Genomic DNA, 20,326 nt, shown 5'->3' with positions numbered 1-20,326 from the left:
GTTTTTTAGCTAAAAACGAACTCCCTTCTCGTCCTTGGCCCAAATCGTTTGAGATTCAAAGTCTGTCCAGTTTGGTTGGAAACGAACAAGAGAGAGTACTATGCCCAGTAAGAGCTCTTAAGTACTATTTAAGACGTACGAAGCCATTACGAGGACAATCAGAAGCTTTATGGTGTTCTATTAAGAAACCTGCTTTACCGATGTCGAAGAACGCAGTTTCTTATTACATCAGACTTTTGATTAGAGAAGCCCATTCTCATCTGAATGAGGAGGACCATGCTTTGCTGAAGGTAAGGACACATGAAGTTAGAGCTGTCGCTACTTCAGTGGCCTTCAAACAAAACAGATCTCTGCAGAGTGTAATGGATGCAACCTATTGGAGAAGCACGTCAGTGTTCGCATCATTTTACCTTAAAGATGTCCAGTCTCTTTACGAGAACTGCTACACCCTGGGACCATTCGTAGCAGCGAGTGCAGTAGTAGGTGAGGGCTCAACCACTACATTCCCATAATCCCATAACCTTTTTTAATCTTTCTCTTGAAATGCTTTTTATTGTTGTTTTTGGGTTGTACGGAAGGCTAAGAAGCCTTTCGCATCCTGGTTGATTTGGCGGGTGGTCAAATTCTTTCTTGAGAAGCGCCTAGATTAGAGGTTGTGATGAGGTCCTTTAGTATGGGTTGCAGCCCTTCATACTTCAGCACCTAGGAGTCGCTCAGCATCCTAAGAGGATCGCGAGGCTCAGTAAGGAAGACGTACTTAAAAAGGCAGAGTAATGGTTCAAGTCGACTTCCTTACCAGGTACTTATTAATTTTATGTTTGTTATTTTGAATAACTGCTAAAATGAAATACGGGATACTTAGCTTCTATTGTTAACATGTATGCTGGTCTCCACCCACCCCCCTGGGTGTGAATCAGCTACATGATCAGCGGGTAAGATTAATATTGAAAAATGTTATTTTCATTAGTAAAATAAATTTTTGAATATACTTACCCGGTGATCATGAATTAAAGGACCCACCCTTCCTCCCCATAGAGACCCAGTGGACCGAGGAGAAAATTGGTTCTTTGTTGACAAGAAGTACTTGAGTACCTACTCGACAGATGGCGCTGTTGTTGTACACCCCCACCTGTATAGCGATCGCTGGCGTATCCCGCCCGTAGGTTTTTTCTGTCGGGCAGCAGAGCTGCAGCTACATGATCACCGGGTAAGTATATTCAAAAATTTATTTTACTAATGAAAATAACATTTTTATAAAACCAAATTTGTAGTTCCTATATGGGTATAAAACTTTTGTCCTTTAAAATAGGGAATCTTTTCAGTGGAGCTGGCACACTTATTGAAATCATTAAGGAAAAGTGTGCTCAAATGTACCCTCGAGCAAGAGATCTCAAACACAAGACAGTGGAAGACTATGGTACTACCAAAGACTAGAAAACAGTGGTTTGATTTTGGAGTGCCCTCCTCCTAGAAGAGCTGCTTAATAGGTTTTTTAGTGAGCCTCTTATCCTTAAGGGACAAGAAGCATCTAGTCTTAAGATAGCAGTCGTGATATAAATCTAAGAATGGAAGGTAAAAATGTCTTGCCATTTTTCCTTTTTTCTTCCTTTCGCTAGGGTTGCAGCAGTCGTACCTTTACGGTACTGGACCGGACGCTAGATACAGGTCAGCTATGCAGTTGAGTAACTTTTCATTACAATTTGGTTTGTTTTGAAATATCACTCTCATCCTCTCGTATGAGGGGAAGAATGAATATAATATATGTGCCCATTTCTCATAATGTCCACACATTCAGACATCATATCCTTAGAGATATAAATTCTTCAGTGACCACCCAATAGTTTGTGGTTGGGACCTAGGTACTCAGGTAGTTTATTAGGTTAGCAGTAGTCACGACTTTCATTCCTGTACTGGACCAAAGTACATTGACATTTCCTGGGTTAGTTAAGCAGCCAGATTGGTTTTTTAGTAATTCTTCCCCCTCTTGGAGGAGTCTCCTACTAAAAAGCCTCACAACACAAAATTAATTCTTTCCGGAATAACTTTCGTTTCGTGAATATTTTGTGTTATGAGACATTTTACATGTAAATTGCCTAATTCGTTCCAAACCCTACAAATACACAACATTAAATTTTATAATAAAGCTACAGTATAACCACAATGATACTGTACAGCCAAACACATTTGAACCATTCAATATACCTAAACTTACTGTTAATACCTGTAAATTAAGTAGTTATTAGAAGATAATGCAACAATAAATGGAAAATAATACAATACATACTGTAAAATGCTGTACATATGCAAAATGTACATTACCATATGTACTGTACTCTTGAAGTTACCCTTACCAAAGAAAGAAACATTTTCTTTTGAGTAAACAACCCATTTTTTAATGGGTGACTATTTTATTCTCAGCCTGGCTGGCAAATCTCTTCTTATCATGAAACATTTTTCGTAATGTGAGTCAGAAAAATATTCGCATTTCGTAAGCAGATTCTTTCGTGAAGAGAGGCATGACTGTATTTTAAAAGTAATTTGTATTTTTCAATATCAAACTTACCCGATGATCATATAGCTGCATCCCTGCTGCCCCGACAGAAAAAATCTACGGGAGGAATACGCCAGCGATCGCTATACAGGTGGGGGTGTATATCAACAGCGCCATCTGTCAAGTAGGTACTCAAGTACTCGATGTCAACAACGAACCAATTTTCCCTCTGTCGTGCCACAGGCAAGACCTACTGAATACGCCGTCCCTAACTGGATTTGTTTTCACAACGATTTGGTGAAGTACACTATTCCAGTTTTGAGCTTTCGCTATGCAGGGGGTTTTATCTTCATTTCAAAACTTGAACTCGTTTTGGATAGAATTTAATTATGGTGACGAAGAGAGTATGGATTCTCCTTCACTTTTAAATGGCCGACCCTTCCCTTAGACGGAAGTGTTGGTGACGAAGAGAGTATGGACTCTCTTTCACTTTTAAATGGCCGACCCTTCCCTTAGACGGAAGTGTGTTTAGGTTTTTGGTAATTTTGCTTAACGAGTTATAGATCTATTTATTTTATATCTCTCCGCCTTTATAGGCCTCTTCGATTAACTTATAAAAATTAATTTTTATGTTTGTTTATATGCGACCTTCCTAATAGTAGGCGGTCCTTACTTGGAACCGAAGTTAATTAACATTGAGCCCGTCATATCGTATTTTCCTTTTAAGAATTTTAATGTTTTTGAAAGAATTTCTTTGATAGTCTCGTGCTGTTTTCAAAGATGAACTAACGTTTAGTTTAGTCTCCGCAGTTGTTGACGTTCAGAACGTTCAACATGCGCTCTATCGTTACGATAGAGAGAGAGTATTTCACGGTTTCACGTTGCAGTAAGAGTAAACCGATTCTAGCGTTTCGTTCATTCTTTCTTAGCTTAAATGGTTTTAATTCTAATAAAGGAACTTTTTGGGAAACCTTTCAGTTTTTTCCTTTAGCAAATAATATGTTTTAACGATATATAATTGGGCTCTTCTCTCAGGTTCTAAGTCTAGAGAGAAGAGAGAGAGAGATAGAGACGGAGGGAGAGAGAGGAGAATAAACGTTTCGTTCAAGCGGGTAACGTTGTTCTCGTTTTTCATTCTTCTCCCTAGTCGCTGTAGGGGAAGAAGGTAAAACATTTCTAGAGTTTTATTCTTGTTCCCAGGCTTTATGCGGTGAGAGATTTTAAACGTAGTTTATTTGATCTAGTGTTTAGTCTCTTTTCCAGCCACTGAATTCTTTATCTTTCATTATGTTTTTCTGTTGCATTGTAAAACTGTTTTCGCAATTACTACCTTTTAATGAAGGATAGGATTGCGTGTTTCAGGTACAAATCACTTAAAGTTTCGATTTCAGTGAAATAAGTGCAAACAGAAAATCAAAAGTGATAAAGTGATATGCGCAAAGTGTTACAGTGTTGCGTTCGAGGTTCGTCTGTTCGTGCCAGTTGTTCACCTAGTCCGATACCTCTTACAAGCTCCCAAGCCCAGGGGAGAAGTAATGTCGAAGGACTTATGGGTTCCACAGGCCTTGATCGACGAACAGACGTTTCCCTCGGTGGTTTTGGGTGTATCTACACACGTTGCCGACGTGATCGCCTCACCCACATAAAGACGAGAGAGCCCATTTATTCCTCGTCTGCGGAAGAGGTTTCTCGCAGAAACCATGGACCAAATCTTGCAGCTTTAAGTGCAAGTCGGTCCCTTCCGCGCAAGTCCAACGGCCTAGGTGTAGCCACTGGGTCAGTTCGGACTCGCTCCAGTCATCCGACGACTGCACACCTCCCAAGAGAGGCAAGGTGGTACCGCAACAGGCAGTAACTCCGTCTGTTGCCGCACCAGCTGTTTTGACCCTCAGTCACAACGGACAGTAGCTCCGTTTGTTGCCGTCTTTTATAGACCCTAGTGGTCCATGCTGCAGACTATACAGTCTCAGCTTGCTCCTTCATGCAGGAGTATCGTGCTGAGAAGGTTGACAATGCACCTGTTAATCTACAACCTGCCACGGTTGTGCGCTCAGCAGATACTGCGGCTGCCTGCTCCCACACTCCACCTGTGAGAGCTCCACCTCCGATGCGCAGTCGACCCTGCCAGACGCATGTTCATGCTGCACCCTCCGTTGACATGCGTGAGCTACCGCATCAGCAGTGGGAAGGTGCTGTAGAGCTGCCGTGTTTTGACACAATGCGGCATGCTCCGCAACCCATGCGGCATGCTCCGCATCCCATACGGCATGCTCCGCAACCCACGGCAGTCCCTCCCACGCACCAGCACTCCGCTTTTGTTGTTGCCAGCTCCCACACTCCGACTGCGGAGAAGGTTGACGATGCACCCGTGGGCCTACAGCCTACCACGGTTGTGCGCCCGGCATGGCTGCCTGCTCCCACACTCTTGTTGTGAGAGCTCCTCCACCCATGCACAGTCAACCCTGCCAGATGTATGATGACTCCCACAGACACACGGAGCACTCCGTTGCCGTGCGTGAGCTACCACAAGCTGCCGTGTTTTGACACGGTGTGTCAACCTCCGCAACACACTGTGGTTACCGCCACTCGCCCGCAGCAATCTAGTCAGTCAGGAGTTGAGGCTTCCCCACACAACTTTGGTTGTTGCCAACTCACAGACTGTCAAACAGTTACATGACGTTGCCTTCTGGTCTGCTACTAATACACCAGTGCTGTATGTCCTCACGCTCCTGTTGTGGTTGACAGTTCAGTTTTTGACAGTTCACAGACTGTCAAGCAGTTTCATAACGTTGCCTTCTGGTCTGCTGCTTATGCACCAGTGAAACCCTCACTGAGATAACCTAGCTTTTCTCGGACATGGTTCCTGTAGATGAGAAAGTGCTGTTCTCCCCCCTTCTGATACTCCCTTGAGGACTCTGTCATTTGGAGAGGAGCCTTAAGCTGCTTAGCCTCCTATGGACTTTAATTAAAGCATAACATGCTTCCAGGGAGGGTAAATGGTTCCGCTTCAGTCGCTACCCCGTCTGTTGCCATACCTGCTCCCATAGACCTTGGGCTTTGTTGCAAGACATGCAGTCCAAGCTTAGTCCTTGATAGAGGATTTTTACGAAGAAGAACCTTCTTGCCAACAACCTTCCTACCGGTTGGTTGTACGCCCTGTTGACGCTGAGATTTCCTACTCACGTCCGCCAGTTGAGATGATTCCTCCTCCGGTGCGACCCAGTGTGGGTTGCCAGTCGCACGTTAACGTTAAGCGACTCTCGGAGGTGGTTGTGGACATTCAGTGTGTCACTAGGAAGACGTTCAACAACCAGCAGAGGTGACTTGTTGTGACGCAGTGCGGCAACCTCAGCAACCCGATAGGGGTTGTCTGCACAACCCAGACAGTCTAGACAGTTTCGGGTTGTCGCTGTACTTCCTCGCTTCCCCATGGTTGACAGTTCACAGAATTTGCAGCAGTACCATGATCTTGTGTCCGGCTCCGTCACGCATCCACCAGTGCGACCGGATTCAGCGAGTCAGACGTTGCCCACTCCGTTGCCGTTTCCTCATCAGTTTCGGATGAGGAACCCTCTGATGAAGACATGGCTGAACAAGACGATCAACCCCCAACCCTGCTATCCATCCAGAAGATGCTGAAGAAGGAACGCGGCCCTGTCAGGCTGTGGATGAGTCTGGTTAAGACACTGTCATCCGTGGTTCTTTGGTGTCACTTGGAAGACTACACCTCCGTCCTTTTCGGTTTCATCTAGCTCTTCACTGGAAAAGGACAAGACGCTAGAAGCGGTCTAGATCCCGGTTTCCGGAAGATAAGTCTGGTCTGACTGGATGAAAGGACTTTATCAACCTTTGATAGGGTTTTCCCCTGACTGTTCAGACTCCCAACCACGTTCTCTTCTCAGACGCATCGGACGTAGGCTGGGGTGCGACCTTAGGCGGTAGGGAATGCTCGGGATTATGGAACTCGAGTCAAAAGACAATGCATTTCAACTGCAAGAAGCTTCTGGCAGTACGTCTGACCTGGAAAAGCTTCAGGTCTCTCCTTCAAGGCAAAGTAGTGGAGGTGAACACGGTCAACTCCCTGCTTTGATGTACATCTCCTAGCAAGGAGGGACCTACTCTCTGACATGGTACGAGTTCGCAAGTGACCTCCTCTCCTGTTCAACAGGTCTAGACTTTTCACTAGTAACAAGTTTCTTCCAAGGCAACTTGAATGTCTTAGCAGATTGCCTCAGTAGGAAGGGACAATAATTCCAACATATTGGACCCTCCACTAGGATGTATGCAAGAGACTTTGGGTCTCCTGGGGCCAGCCAACCATAGATCTCTTCGCAACCTCGATGTCCAAGAGGCTCTCAATACTTTGCTCACCTATCCCGGACCCAGCAGTAGTTCTTTTAGATGCCTTTCTACTTGATTGGTCTCATCTAGATCTATATGCATTCCCTCCGTTCTAGATTGTCAACAAGGTACTGCAGAAGTTCGCTTCTCACGAAGGGACAAGTGGACGCTAATTGCTCCCCTCTGGCCCGCGAGAGAATAACTTACCGAGGTACTTCGATGGCTAGTAGACGTTCCCAGAACTCTTCCCCTAAGGGTGGACCTGCTACGTCTGCCACGTGTAAAGAAGGTACTCCAAGGCCTCCACGCTCTTCGTCTCACTGCCTTCAGAGTATCGAAATACTCTCGAGAACTAGAGGTTTTTCGAAGGAGGCAACCAGAGCGATTGCTAGAGCAAGGAGAACATCCACCCTTAGAGTCTACCAATCGAAGTGGGAAATCTTTCGAAACTGGTGCAAGTCAGTATCCGTATCCTCGACCAGTACCTCTGTAACTCAAATAGCTGACTTCCTCTTATATCTGAGGAAAGAGCGATCTCTTTCAGCTCCCACTCAAGGGTTACAGAAGCATGTTGGCATCAGTCTTCCATCACAGAGGCTTAGATCTTTTTAACAATAAAGATCTACAGGACCTCCTTAAGTCTTTTGAGACCACGAAGGAGCGTCGTTTGGTTACACCTGGTTGGAATTTAGACGTGGTTCTAAGATTCCTTATGTTAGACAGGTTCGAACCACTTCAATCAGCCTCCCTGAAAGATCTCACCTTTAAGACTCTTTTCCTGATATGCTTAACCACAGCTAAAAGAGTCAGTGAGATTCATGCCTTCAGCAAGAACATCGGATTCTCATCCGAAACGGCTACATGTTCTTCATCTTGGTTTTCTAGCCAAACACGAGCTGCCTTCTCAACCTTGACCAATATCGTTCGATATTCCAAACTTTTCGTATGGTTGGAAATGAACTAAAAAGAGTATTATGTCCTGTAAGAGCTCTTAAGTTCTATTTTAAAACCTTTACGAGGCCCATCTGAAGCTTTATGGTGTTCAGTTAAGAATTCATCTTTGCCTATGTCAGAGAATTCTTTATCCTATTTTTATCAGACTGTTAATACGAGAGGCTCATTCCCTTCTGAATGAGGAAGACCAAGCTTGGCTGAAGGTAAGGACACACGAAGTTAGAGCTGTCACAACTTCCGTGGCCTTTAAACAAAATAGATCTCTGCAAAATATATTCGACGCAACCTATTGGAAAAGCAAATCAGTGTTCGCGTCTTTTATCTTAAGAATGTCCAGTCTCTTTACGAGAACTGCTACACTCTGGGACCATTCGTAGCAACGAGTGCAGTAGTGGTGGGGGCTCCACCACTACAATTCCCTAATTCCAGAACCTTTTTAATCTTTCTCTTGAAATATTTTTGGGTTGTCCGGAAGGCTAAGAAGCCTTTCGCATCCAACTTGATTTGGCGGGTGGTCAAAATCATTTCTTGAGAAGCGCCTAGATTAAAGGTTTTGATGAGGACCTTTAGTATGGGTTGCAACCCTTCATACTTCAGCTCCTAGGAGTCGCTCAGCATCCTATGAGGATCGCGAGGCTCAGTAAGGAAGACGTACTTAAAAAGGCAGAGTAATTGTTCAAGTCATCTTTCTTACCAGGTACTTATTTATTTTATGCTTGTTATTTTGAATAACTGCTAAAATAAAATACGGAATACTTAGCTCTTAATGTCAACTTGTTATGCTGGTCTCTACCCACCCCCCTGGGTGTGAATCAGTTATATGATCATCGGGTAAGTTTGATATTGAAAAATGTTATTTTCCTTAGTAAAATAAATTTTTGAATATACTTACCCGATGATCATAAATTAAAGGACCCACCCTTCCTCCCCAATAGAGAACCAGTGGGACAGAGGAGAAAATTGGTTCGTTGTTGACATCGAGTACTTGAGTACCTACTTGACAGATGGCGCTGTTGATATACACCCCCACCTGTATAGCGATCGCTGGCGTATTCCTCCCGTAGATTTTTTCTGTCGGGGCAGCAGGGATGCAGCTATATGATCATCGGGTAAGTATATTCAAAAATTTATTTTACTAAGGAAAATAACATTTTTCCCAACCATACAAAACTGAGACCTTTGAGTTACGCTGGCTGCCTCATCCACCCTGCAAGTCTTAGGTTAAAGGTCAACGTGAGGGTTGCTCTACCATAAAAAAGTTAATGGCTATTCCAGCTTTGCTGAAGTCATACATACATATACCAAGGCACTTCCTCCAATTTTGGGGGGTAGCCGACATCAAACAAATGAAACAAAAATATGGGACCTCTCCTCTCTACGTTCATCCCAGCCTGACAAGGGACTCATCCGAGTTCGGCTGGTACTGCTAGGGTGCCACAGCCCACCCTCCCCAGTTATCCACCACAGATGAAGCTTCATAACGCTGGATCCCTTACTGCTGCTACCTCCGCTGTCATCCAAGGCACCGGATGAAGCAGCAGGGCCTACCGGAACTGCGTCACAATCGCTCGCCATTCATTCCTATTTCTAGCACGCTTTCTTGCCTCTCTCACATCTATCCTCCTATCACCCAGAGCTTTCTGCACTCCATCCATCCACCCAAACCTTGGCCTTCTTCTTGTACTTCTCCCATCAACTCTTGCATTTATCACCTTCTTTATCAGACAGCCATTTTCCATTCTCTCAACATGGCTTAACCACCTCAACACATTCATATCCACTCAAGCTGCTAACTCATTTCTTACACCTGTTCTCACCCTTGCTACTTTGTTCCTAGCCCTATCTACTCGAGATACACCAGCCATACTCCTTAGACACTTCATCTCAAACACATTCAATTTCTGTCTCTCTGTCACTTTCATTCCCCACAACTCCGATCCATACATCACAGTTGGTACAATCACTTTTTCATACAGAACTCTCTTTATATTCATGCCCAACCCTCTAATTTTTACAACTCCCTTAACTGCCCCCAACACTTTGCATCCTTCATTCACTCCCTGACGTACATCTGCTTCCACTCCACCATTTGGTGCAACAACAGACCCCAACTACTTAAACTGATCCACCTCCTCAAGTAACTTCATTCAACACAACATTCAACCTCGCACCACCTTCCCTTCTCGTGCATCTCATAACCTTACTCTTACCCACATTAACTCTCAACTTCCTTCTCTCACACACCCTTCCAAATTCTGTCACTAATCGGCCAAGTTTCTCTTCCAAGTCTGCAACCTGTACAGTATCATCTGCAAACAACAACTGAATTACCTCCCATTCATGGTCATTCTCATCTACCAGTTTCAATCTTCGTCCAAGCACTCGAGCATTCACCTCTCTCACCACTCCATCAACATACAAGCTAAACAACCACGGTGACATAACGCATCCCTGTCTCAGCCCCACTCTCACTGGAAACCAATCACTCACTTCATTTCCTATCCTAACACATGCTTTACTACCTTTGTAGAAACTTTTCACTGCTTGCAACAACCTTCCACCAACTCCATATAACCTTATCACATTCCACAGTGCTTCCTTATCAACTCTATCATACGCTTTCTCCAGATTCATAAACGCAACATACACCTTACCTTTTGCTAAATATTTCTCGCATATATGCCTAACTGTAAAAATCTGATTCATACAACCCCTACCTCTTCTAAAACCACCCTGTGCTTCTAAGATTGCATTCTCTGTTTTATCCTTAATCCTATCAATCAGTACTCTACCATACACTTTCCCAACTACACTCAACAAACTAATACCCCTTGAATTACAGCACCCATGCACATCTCCCTTACCCTTATATAGTGGTACAATACACGCTCAAACCCAATCTACTGGTACCATTGACAACACAAAACACATATTAAACAATCTCGCCAACCATTCAAGTACAGTCACACCCCCTTCCTTCAACATCTCAGCTCTCACACCATCCATACCAGATGCTTTTCCTACTCTTGTTTCATCTAGTGCTCTCCTCACTTCCTCTCTTGTAATCTCTCTCTCATTCACATCTCCCATCACCGGCACCTCAACACCTGCAACAGCAATTTGATCTGCCTTCCTATTATCCTCAACATTCAGTAAGCTTTCAAAATATTCTACCCACCTTTTCCTTGCCTCCTCTTCTTTTAACAACCAGCCATTCCCATCTTTCACTGTCTCTTCAATTCTTGAACCAGCCTTCCTTACTCTCTTCACTTCTTTCCAAAACTTCTTCTTATTAAAGGTTTGTATGGTTAGGAAAATTACAAATTACTTTTTAAGATTGTTTTATTTTTCCTATCTCGACAAACCTGAGCCCTTTAAAGATAACTGTGCACCTTAACCACTTCTTTCAGGCTTGAACTAAAGTTCAAAAGTGAAAAGTCTTTGACAGATGACTGTGGGGAGCTACTTGGCCATACTCACTACCTGTCGTTAACTACCTCATTAACAATTTCAACAGATGTTCAAGCTCTGGTGGAATCATTCCTTATTTTAAAGGACTCAAGCTTGTATAGCTAGGAAAAATACAAATTAATTTTAAAATTTGTTATTTTTTAATACAAACCCATTGATTTATAGTAGTCTACCCTGTATGTCAGACAATTGAATACTGAATACTTCTTAGTGATCTAGAATGTATCTGGGAGATTCAATAAGCCTAGGGTTATTTAATTAACTTCTGGTGGTATCTAAACTCATTGCAAAAATTCTAGATCATGGGAGATGTGGAATTAATAGATTTTAAATATTTAACTTAGCCGGTGAATATATAATAGCTGCTGCTCCAGCGGCTTGACAGAAAAACACACAAAAACTCGCGAGCGATCGCTATGAAGGTTGCGGGTGTGCCCACCAGCGCCAACTATCGGCCAGATACCACACATGCATGTAAACAAGCCTCAATTCTTCTCTGTCGACCTTGACGACAAGACGTATCAATACTCGCTGTATAACCTGGAGTTTTCTCAACATATTTGGTGAAGTACTTCATTTTGGTTTGAGCTTTCGCAGTGCAGGTGTTTTTCCTCAACTTAAACTCTTGAACTCTTTATTGGACAGATTTAATTGTTGATGACTTGGATTGTTTTTTTGGACTTTCTTTGACTAATTCAAAATGGCTGACGCTTCACAAGCCCCTAGATTTCGTAAGTGTAATGCTAGGGATTGCAATAGGCGTCTTCCAAAGGCCTTTCTCGACCCACATACTGTGTGTTCTAATTGTCGGGGTAAAACCTGTCAATTAGGAGATCGGTGTGAGGAATGCGTGGGCCTTTCGGAATTCGATTGGCTCGAATACGACAAGTATTCTCGTAAGCTAGAGAGAGATAGGGTAAGGAGGAGTTCCTCTAGATCAGTAGATTTTTCCTCTCCACATGCCCCTGAACCTAATCCTTCCCCTGTAGTGGTTGTACCTGAACCCCCTACTGGCACTCAGGAACCATCGATGCGAGACATGTTACGTGCCATTCATGCCTTGGGTGAAAGAGTTGAATCGTTAGCATCAGATCGTAATCAACTCATGGCTGACGTTAAAGAGCTAAAGTGTCAGAGTGCCACAGCGGAAAATCGTGGGAAAGTGATTAGTGCGCAAAGTGTTGTCAGTGTTGCGACCGAGGGTTCGTCTGTTCGTGCCTGTCGTTCGCCTAGTCCGAGACCTCTTGCAAGCTCCCAAGCCCAGGGGAGAAGTAATGTCGTACGACTTATGGGTTCGAGAGGCCTTGATCAGCGAACAGACGTTCCCTCTATGGTAACAGGCGTGTCTCACCAAGATCGCCCCTACCATAAGACGAGAGAGACCATTTTCTCCTCGTCATCCGAAGGCTTTTCGCATAAGAAACCGTGGAGCAAGGTTTCTAGGCCCCTTAAGCGAAAGTCGGTCCCTTCAGGACAGGTCCAGCGTCCTGGTTGTAGCCATTGGGACAGCTCTGACCATTTGCAGTCATCGGAAGACTGCTCGCCGCCTAAGCAGCAACGTTACACAGGCTCAGAGAGTCTTGGTGTAGGCAAGGTTGTGCAGTCTCAGACGTTAACCCCATCTTTTACCGCATCCATTCCCGTTGATCCTAAATGGGTTGTGCTGCAAGACATACAGATCAAGTTCGCCTCCCTTATGGAAGACTATTCTGCCGATAAGGTTCACGATGATCCTCGCCGCTTAACTCATCGAGATCCTGGCCTTCAGCCGCCTAAACGAGCCTTTGCTCGTCCTGTTGACGTTGGCATAGCTAAGTCACGTCAGTCACGCTTTGTAGAGCCTCACTCGATGCAGTCACGTGTTGACTTTCAGCCGCATATGGACGTTCAGCCACTTCCTAATGCTCTTGTTGACGTTCAGGACGTTTGCCAACCAGCGGAGTTGACTTGTTTTGACGCTGAGCGTCAACCACCGCAGTCTAGAGTTGTTTTGACTGCTCAGTCTAGGCAGTCAAAACAGTCTCGAGTTGACGTCGAGCGTCCTCCCGCTCCTGTTGTTGTTGACAGTCAGGCTGTTAAGCAGTTACATGACGTAGCGTCCTGGACTGCTACTAATGCACCAGTGCGTGTGGACTCTGCGTGTCAAGCATTGCCAACCCCTTTGCTTGTTACTCAGCAGTTGTCGGATGAGGATCCTTCAGATGAGGACGTTGCTGACCCTCATCATGATGATCATCCTTCGGATGTAGACGAACCTAGAACGGTTCCTCCATCAATGGACTTTAAGAAAGTCATGTTAATTTTCAAGGAGCTTTTTCCCGATCACTTCGTCACTGTTGCTCCTCGTTCGCCACCGTCTGAGTTTGCTCTAGGCTTACCTGCTAACATGCCAGCCTTTACAAAGCTAGTGCTCTCTCGCTCTTCCAAGAGAGCTTTACGACTTTTAGGCGACTGGTTGGATACCAGGAGGAGTTTGGGGAAGACGGCCTTTGCCTTCCCTCCTTCAAAGCTCTCATCTAGATCGAGCGTCTGGTATGCCACGGGAGAAGTTCTCGGCTTGGGAGTCTCTGCCTCTGCCCAGGGTGACTTCTCAAGCCTCGTAGACTCTCCCCGCCGCCTAGCCATGAGACGCTCGAAGATTAGTTGGTCCTCCTCGGACCTTGACCATCTGCTGAAAGGCGTATACAGAGCCTTTGAAGTTTTCAACTTCCTTGACTGGTCTTTGGGAGCCTTAAGTTGGAAAATCTCATCGGCTGATAGAGATGTCTCCTTACTGATAATGTCCTGTATGGATAAAGCCATCCGCGATGGTTCCAATGAGCTCGCCTCCTCTTTTACGTCGGGAGTCTTAAAGAAGCGAGAGTCCCTTTGCTCTTTTCTTTCGGCAGGAGTTACTCCCTGTCAGAGATCAGAACTGCTCTTTGCTCCCTTATCAAAGTTTTTGTTTCCGCAACAATTGGTTAAGGACATAGCTTCTTCGCTTGTGCAGAAGGACACCCATGACTTGGTGGCGTCTTCTGCTCGCAAGGGGACTCCTTCTACATCTTTTTCTGCTAGACCCAGGATCGACACTCCGGCGTCCAGATTTATCCCGCCCTTTCGTGGCAGAGCTCCCAGCAGGGGAAGTACTCGTGCCGAGGGAAAGAGATGAAAGAAGAGAGGAGCCAAGTCCTCACGTGCCAGAGTCTGACTGCCCACAGCCTCAGACAGCAGTAGGAGCCAGATTGAAGAGCTTCTGGCAGGCCTGGGAGAAGAGGGGCGCAGACCAACAGTCTGTTCGGTTGCTCAGAGAGGGGTACAAAAATCCATTTGTACGCAAACCTCCTCTAGCGACTTCCCCCATCGACCTCTCTCCCAGGTACCGAGAGGAGTCAAAAAGACAAGCCCTAAACCTAGAAGTGTCTCTGTTGCTAGAGAAGGGAGCGGTGGTGAAAGTCTCGGACCTTCAATCACCGGGGTTTTACAACCGTCTCTTCCTAGTCCCGAAGAAGACAGGAGGTTGGAGACCGGTGCTAGACGTCAGTGCGCTCAACGTCTTTGTTACGAAAACAAAGTTCACCATGGAGACCACGAAATCAGTCTTAGCAGCGGTCAGAAAGGGAGACTGGATGGTCTCTCTCGACCTACGAGACGCGTACTTCCACATCCCTATACACCCAGATTCCCAACCGTTTCTGAGGTTTGTTTTCAAGAATGTGGTATACCAGTTTCGGGCCCTGTGCTTTGGCCTAAGTCCTGCTCCTCTCGTGTTTACTAGGCTTATGAGGAATGTAGCAAAATTCCTCCATTTATCGGGAATCCGAGCCTCCCTGTACTTGGACGACTGGCTTCTCAGAGCCTCGTCCAGTCATCGCTGTCTGCAGGATCTTCATTGGACATTGGATCTGACCAAGGATTTGGGACTTTTGGTCAACCTAGAAAAGTCCCAGTTGATTCCATCCCAAACTATACTGTATTTAGGGATGGAGATTCGCAGTCCAGTTTTTCGGGCTTTTCCGTCTACCACCCGAATAGAGCAAGCCTTGCTCAAAGTCCAACTAATGTTGAAGAGAGAACGGTGCTCAGTCAGGAATTGGATGAGTCTAGTAGGAACTCTATCATCCCTGGAGCAGTTTGTCTCGCTAGGAAGACTACACCTTCGACCTCTCCAGTTCCATCTAGCCTTTCACTGGAAGAAGGACAAGACGTTAGAGACGGTCTCAATCCCGGTCTCCAAACCAGTAAAGGCATGCCTGAATTGGTGGAACGACAATATCAGTCTGAGAGAGGGACTTTCCCTAGCAGTTCAGAACCCAAACCACGTACTATTCTCAGACGCGTCGGATTTGGGTTGGGGTGCGACCCTGGACGGTCGGGAATGCTCAGGTCTGTGGACCTCAAGTCAGAGGAGCATGCACATCAACGGCAAGGAGCTTTTGGCAGTCCACTTGGCCTTGATGAAATTCGAGTCTCCTTCGAAACAAAGTGGTAGAGATCAACTCCGACAATACCACAGCCTTGGCGTACATCTCCAAGCAAGGAGGCACCCACTCCCTCACGCTGTACGAGATCGCAAGGGACCTGCTCATTTGGTCAAGAGATCGAGGCATCTCCCTGTTAACGAGGTTTATCCAGGGCGACTTGAACGTCTTAGCAGACTGTCTCAGTCGGAGGGGTCAGGTAATTCCTACGGAATGGACCCTCCACAAGGACGTGTGCAAGAGTCTTTGGGCGACTTGGGGTCAACCCACCATAGACCTCTTTGCCACCTCGATGACCAAGAGACTTCCAATCTATTGCTCTCCAGTCCCAGACCCAGCAGCAATACACATAGACGCATTTCTCCTAGATTGGTCTCATCTGGACGTATATGCATTCCCACCATTCAAGATTGTCAACAAGGTACTGCAGAAGTTCGCCTCTCACGAAGGGACAAGGTTGACGTTGGTTGCTCCCCTCTGGCCCGCGAGAGAGTGGTTCACCGAGGTACTTCGATGGCTGGTAGACTTTCCAAGAAGTCTTCCTCTAAGGGTAGATCTGTTACGTCAGCCCCACGTAAAGAATGTACACCAAAACCTCCCCGCTCTTCGTCTGACTGCCTTCAGACTATCGAAAGACTCTCAAGAGCTTGAGGCTTTTCGAAGGAGGCAGCCAGTGCGATTGCAAGATCGAGGAGAGCTTCTACCATTAGAGTATACCAGTCGAAGTGGGAAGTCTTTCTAGACTGGTGCAAGTCAGCATCTGTGTCCTCGTCCAGTACCTCTGTAGCCCAAATCACTGATTTTCTTTTACATCTGAGAAAGGTTCGCTCCCTTTCAGCTCCCACGATCAAGGGCTACAGGAGCATGTTGGCTTCGGTCTTTCGGCATAGAGGCTTAGATCTTTCCAACAATAAAGATCTCCAAGATCTCCTTAAGTCTTTCGAGACCTCTAAGGAACGTTGTTTGGCAACTCCTGGATGGAACTTAGACGTGGTCCTAAGGTTCCTCATGTCAGACAGGTTTGAGCCATTACATTCAGCCTCCATGAAGGATCTCACTCTCAAGACACTTTTCCTAGTGTGCTTGGCTTCGGCTAAAAGAGTCAGTGAACTTCATGCCTTCAGTAAGAACATCGGCTTTTCTACAGAAAAAGCCACTTGTTCTCTTCAACTTGGTTTCCTGGCCAAAAATGAACTGCCTTCTCGTCCTTGGCCTAAATCTTTTGATATTCCTTGCTTATCAGAGATCGTAGGCAACGAACTGGAAAGAGTATTATGTCCTGTTAGAGCTCTTAAGTTCTATTTAGCTCGTACTAAGTCATTACGAGGTAAATCTGAGGCATTATGGTGCTCAGTTAAGAAACCATCATTGCCTATGTCAAAGAATGCTTTGTCATATTTTATCAGATTTTTAATACGAGAAGCTCATTCTCACTTGAATGAGAAAGACCGATGTTTGCTTAAGGTTAAGACGCACGAAGTTAGAGCTATAGCAACCTCCGTGGCCTTCAAGCAAAATAGATCTCTGCAAAGTATCATGGACGCGACTTTTTGGAGAAGCAAGTCAGTGTTCGCGTCATTTTACTTAAAAGATGGCCAGACTCTTTACGAGGACTGCTACACACTGGGTCCATTCGTTGCAGCGAGTGCAGTAGTGGGTGAGGGTTCTACCACTACACTTCCCTAATTCCAATATCCTTTTTAATCTGTCTCTTGAAATGTTTTTAATATTGTTTTTTGGGTTGTACGGAAGGCTAAGAAGCCTTTCGCATCCTGGTTGATTTGGCGGGTGGTCAAAGTCATTTCTTGAGAGCGCCCAGAATAGGGGTTTGATGAGGTCCTGTTTGTATGGGTTGCAGCCCTTGATACTTCAGCTCCTGGGAGTCTTTCAGCATCCTAAGAGGATCGCTGGGCTTCGTGAGGCAGACAGACTTACAAGGCAGAGTAATCGTCTAAGTCAACTTCCTTATCAAGTACCTATATATTTGGGTTTTGTTATATTGAGAACTGTCAAAAACTCTAAGCATATACGCTGTAAACTTAATTAACTCTGGTCTCTACCCACCGCCTTGGGTGTGAATCAGCTATTATATATTCACCGGCTAAGTTAAATATTTAAAAATTATATTTTGATTATAAAATAAATTTTTGAATATACTTACCCGGTGAATATATAAATTAAAGGCCCTCCCTTCCTCCCCAATAGAGACGCAGCGGGACGAGAAGAATTGAGGCTTGTTTACATGCATGTGTGGTATCTGGCCGATAGTTGGCGCTGGTGGGCACACCCGCAACCTTCATAGTGATCGCTCGCGAGTTTTTGTGTGTTTTTCTGTCGAGCCGCTGGAGCAGCAGCTATTATATATTCACCGGGTAAGTATATTCAAAAATTTATTTTATAATTAAAATATCATTTCTGATTAAATTGAAAAATTTTGTTTTATAAAATGTGTCATGGATTGGAGTACCATTGTTAGAGTTTTAGGTTTCCTTATTTGGGGTGCTTAGATGTAACAAAATTGTACTTCCAGTTGGCAAAATGTAGTAGCTAGTGCTACTTCAGAGTTTGCTCTGAAAGTGGACCTAGAACCTGTTAAAAGATTAATTAATGTCCTCACCCTTCCATCCTACTTGTTCATGATCCACATCGTGATACTCGTCAGAAGTTCCTCGGTCTTGAGATCATGTTCAAGAGAAAGCCATACTTGAGTCTACCAACACCTTAATTAGAGAAGGCATAAATCAACTTGAAACTCACCAAACTACTCTAAAGTAAATAGTACTTTTAACAAAAGCCAGAAATGAATATACTAAACTTATAACTGAATACTCAAAGACACAAAGGGTATGAATCAAAAGGTAACTAATAAAATGATTTTCAACTTATGAAAAATAAAAGATAAAGCACTCCTAAATATAGAAAAAGTAATGGTGATTAGCAGCTGTTCAAACAAAAATATAGCAACAAGGTAAGGGCAGCTTTGTGAAGGAAAATTACTATCAGATATGAAGTTCTATTTAAAGGAAAGTCTTATGAAAATGAAGGATAGGATGCAAAAGGAATATAAATATGATGTGAATCTAAATGCACAGCTGCACATGAAACAACAGATACACAGGTTGGAGGATGCATGACATGCTGAGTAGGCTATTATAATTAAATTGTTTTGTAAGTAAGTAAATAGATTTATTGGTTTGTGAGTTAAGGAATATTTGTGTAATGTCTGTACAATATTCTCTCTCTCTCTCTCTCTCTCTCTCTCTCTCTCTCTCTCTCTCTCTCTCTCTCTCTCTCTCTCTCTCTCTCTCTCTCTCTCTCTCTCTCTCTCATTTAGTGAGCCTTCAAGTTGCAGATAATTAGTTTACATATTTTATGATATACTTTAGTACTTTTAAGAAAATGTTTTAGTTTAATGTACAAAGCTGCGCTGTTTGGTATCATATTTACAGTATGTACATGAAGAGTCCTTTTCACTTTCACAGCTGAAGGGACAAAATGATGGACCAAGATATACTTTACCTGTTAGGCCGTAAAGAAGAAGGCAATTTATTGGTGCCTGCAGAAACACTGGTCGCACTCTTCACTTTACAGTACTGTCAAAACTCTGCTGTTGATGTTGTAATAGTACTTAAGAAGGAGCTACATGTATCTCCAACTACAGATGACTGTAAACCAGAATCACGAGACAACAGTGAGGAAAAATGGTTCCCTGTTGATGTTGACTGTATTGTTTTTCCTATTAGCTTTAAAGAATTAAGTGAATGTCCTTCTATGGTCAGTAATTGTGTTTTGCCTGTCATTGTAATGTCATCTGATGCATGGTGTGTTGCAGGTTTATGTTCTTCTCTTAGAGTTATGTTAATTAAGACCGTTAAGAAGTATCCCACACATTACTGCAAAAAGCTTCTTGGTTTTAGGGGAGGTTGTATGCAGGCTTGTGCTGAAGTAAGTGTCTGGACTAAGTTCTGTGAAATTGAAGTTGTTAACACTTTGAAAGAAGTCCATTATGATAAGGTCATTAGGGATGGAAAACTATACTTACCAAAGGATATCCTGCGTTTTGAGAATCATTTCCAATTTCCTCCCATTTTACACAATGGTCTTAAAATAAAGCAGCAATATATTAGGGATACTGTCAAGGACAGAACAGAGCGACAAAGACTGTTGAGTTTAAAGCTTTCAGAATTACCGGAGATGGAGCATGAGTATGCTGAGGGTTTGAATATGACAATGGCCGATGTGATGCTCTTTACCTGCTTTCACATATTTGTATCAAAGATGAAAAACCAAGTGTGCTTTGATGACATGTGTCCCTTAGTTATGAAATGGTATAGACTATTATGTGAGAATGAATACATTAAGCATTCTCTTTCTTTGCTTCAAAAGACAACTGAGATCCATAATCCATTTCAAGATAACATTTTGGAAGTTATTGTTCCAGAAGTTCAGAGAGAAAGTCTTTACAATAGTGATCCAGAGAGATACAAACCTCGATGGAGAGCTTTCACTCATCAGGATGATATAGATAAAGTATTAGAGATTTTAGGTTGTTCTTCTATTGATCCATCATATGACAATCACCCTCTAGGAGACAGCATTACCTTACCTT

General features: G+C 44.1%; 2 protein-coding genes across 4 annotated transcripts in view; both read left to right on the top strand.

The window, feature by feature from the left end:
* Positions 1 to 20,326, top strand: part of LOC137657872 (uncharacterized) — a 122,368-nt gene that overhangs the window by 82,450 nt on the left and 19,592 nt on the right. Inside the window, exon 17 of one of the 3 annotated variants that reach the window (XM_068392471.1) lies at positions 19,200 to 19,339. The exons of the other annotated variants lie outside the window; for them this stretch is intronic. The gene's annotated coding sequence lies outside the window, so the exon portion shown is untranslated. Of the gene's footprint in view, positions 1 to 19,199; positions 19,340 to 20,326 lie in introns of those variants that run through there. 3 annotated transcript variants of the gene reach the window in all.
* The window catches only part of LOC137657343 (glutathione S-transferase C-terminal domain-containing protein homolog), a 1,815-nt gene continuing 701 nt past the window's right edge, over positions 19,213 to 20,326 (top strand). Inside the window, exon 1 of the mRNA XM_068391679.1 lies at positions 19,213 to 20,326. This exon is cut by the window's right edge and continues 701 nt beyond it. Within this exon, the coding sequence (XP_068247780.1) occupies positions 19,213 to 20,326 (1,114 nt within the window).

This window comes from Palaemon carinicauda, chromosome 18 (genome assembly GCF_036898095.1).
Source record: "Palaemon carinicauda isolate YSFRI2023 chromosome 18, ASM3689809v2, whole genome shotgun sequence".
In the NCBI taxonomy this organism is placed as follows: domain Eukaryota; kingdom Metazoa; phylum Arthropoda; class Malacostraca; order Decapoda; family Palaemonidae; genus Palaemon; species Palaemon carinicauda.
The sequence above is the reverse complement of the archived record's forward strand: the minus strand, read 5'-3'. Positions and strand labels throughout refer to the sequence as shown.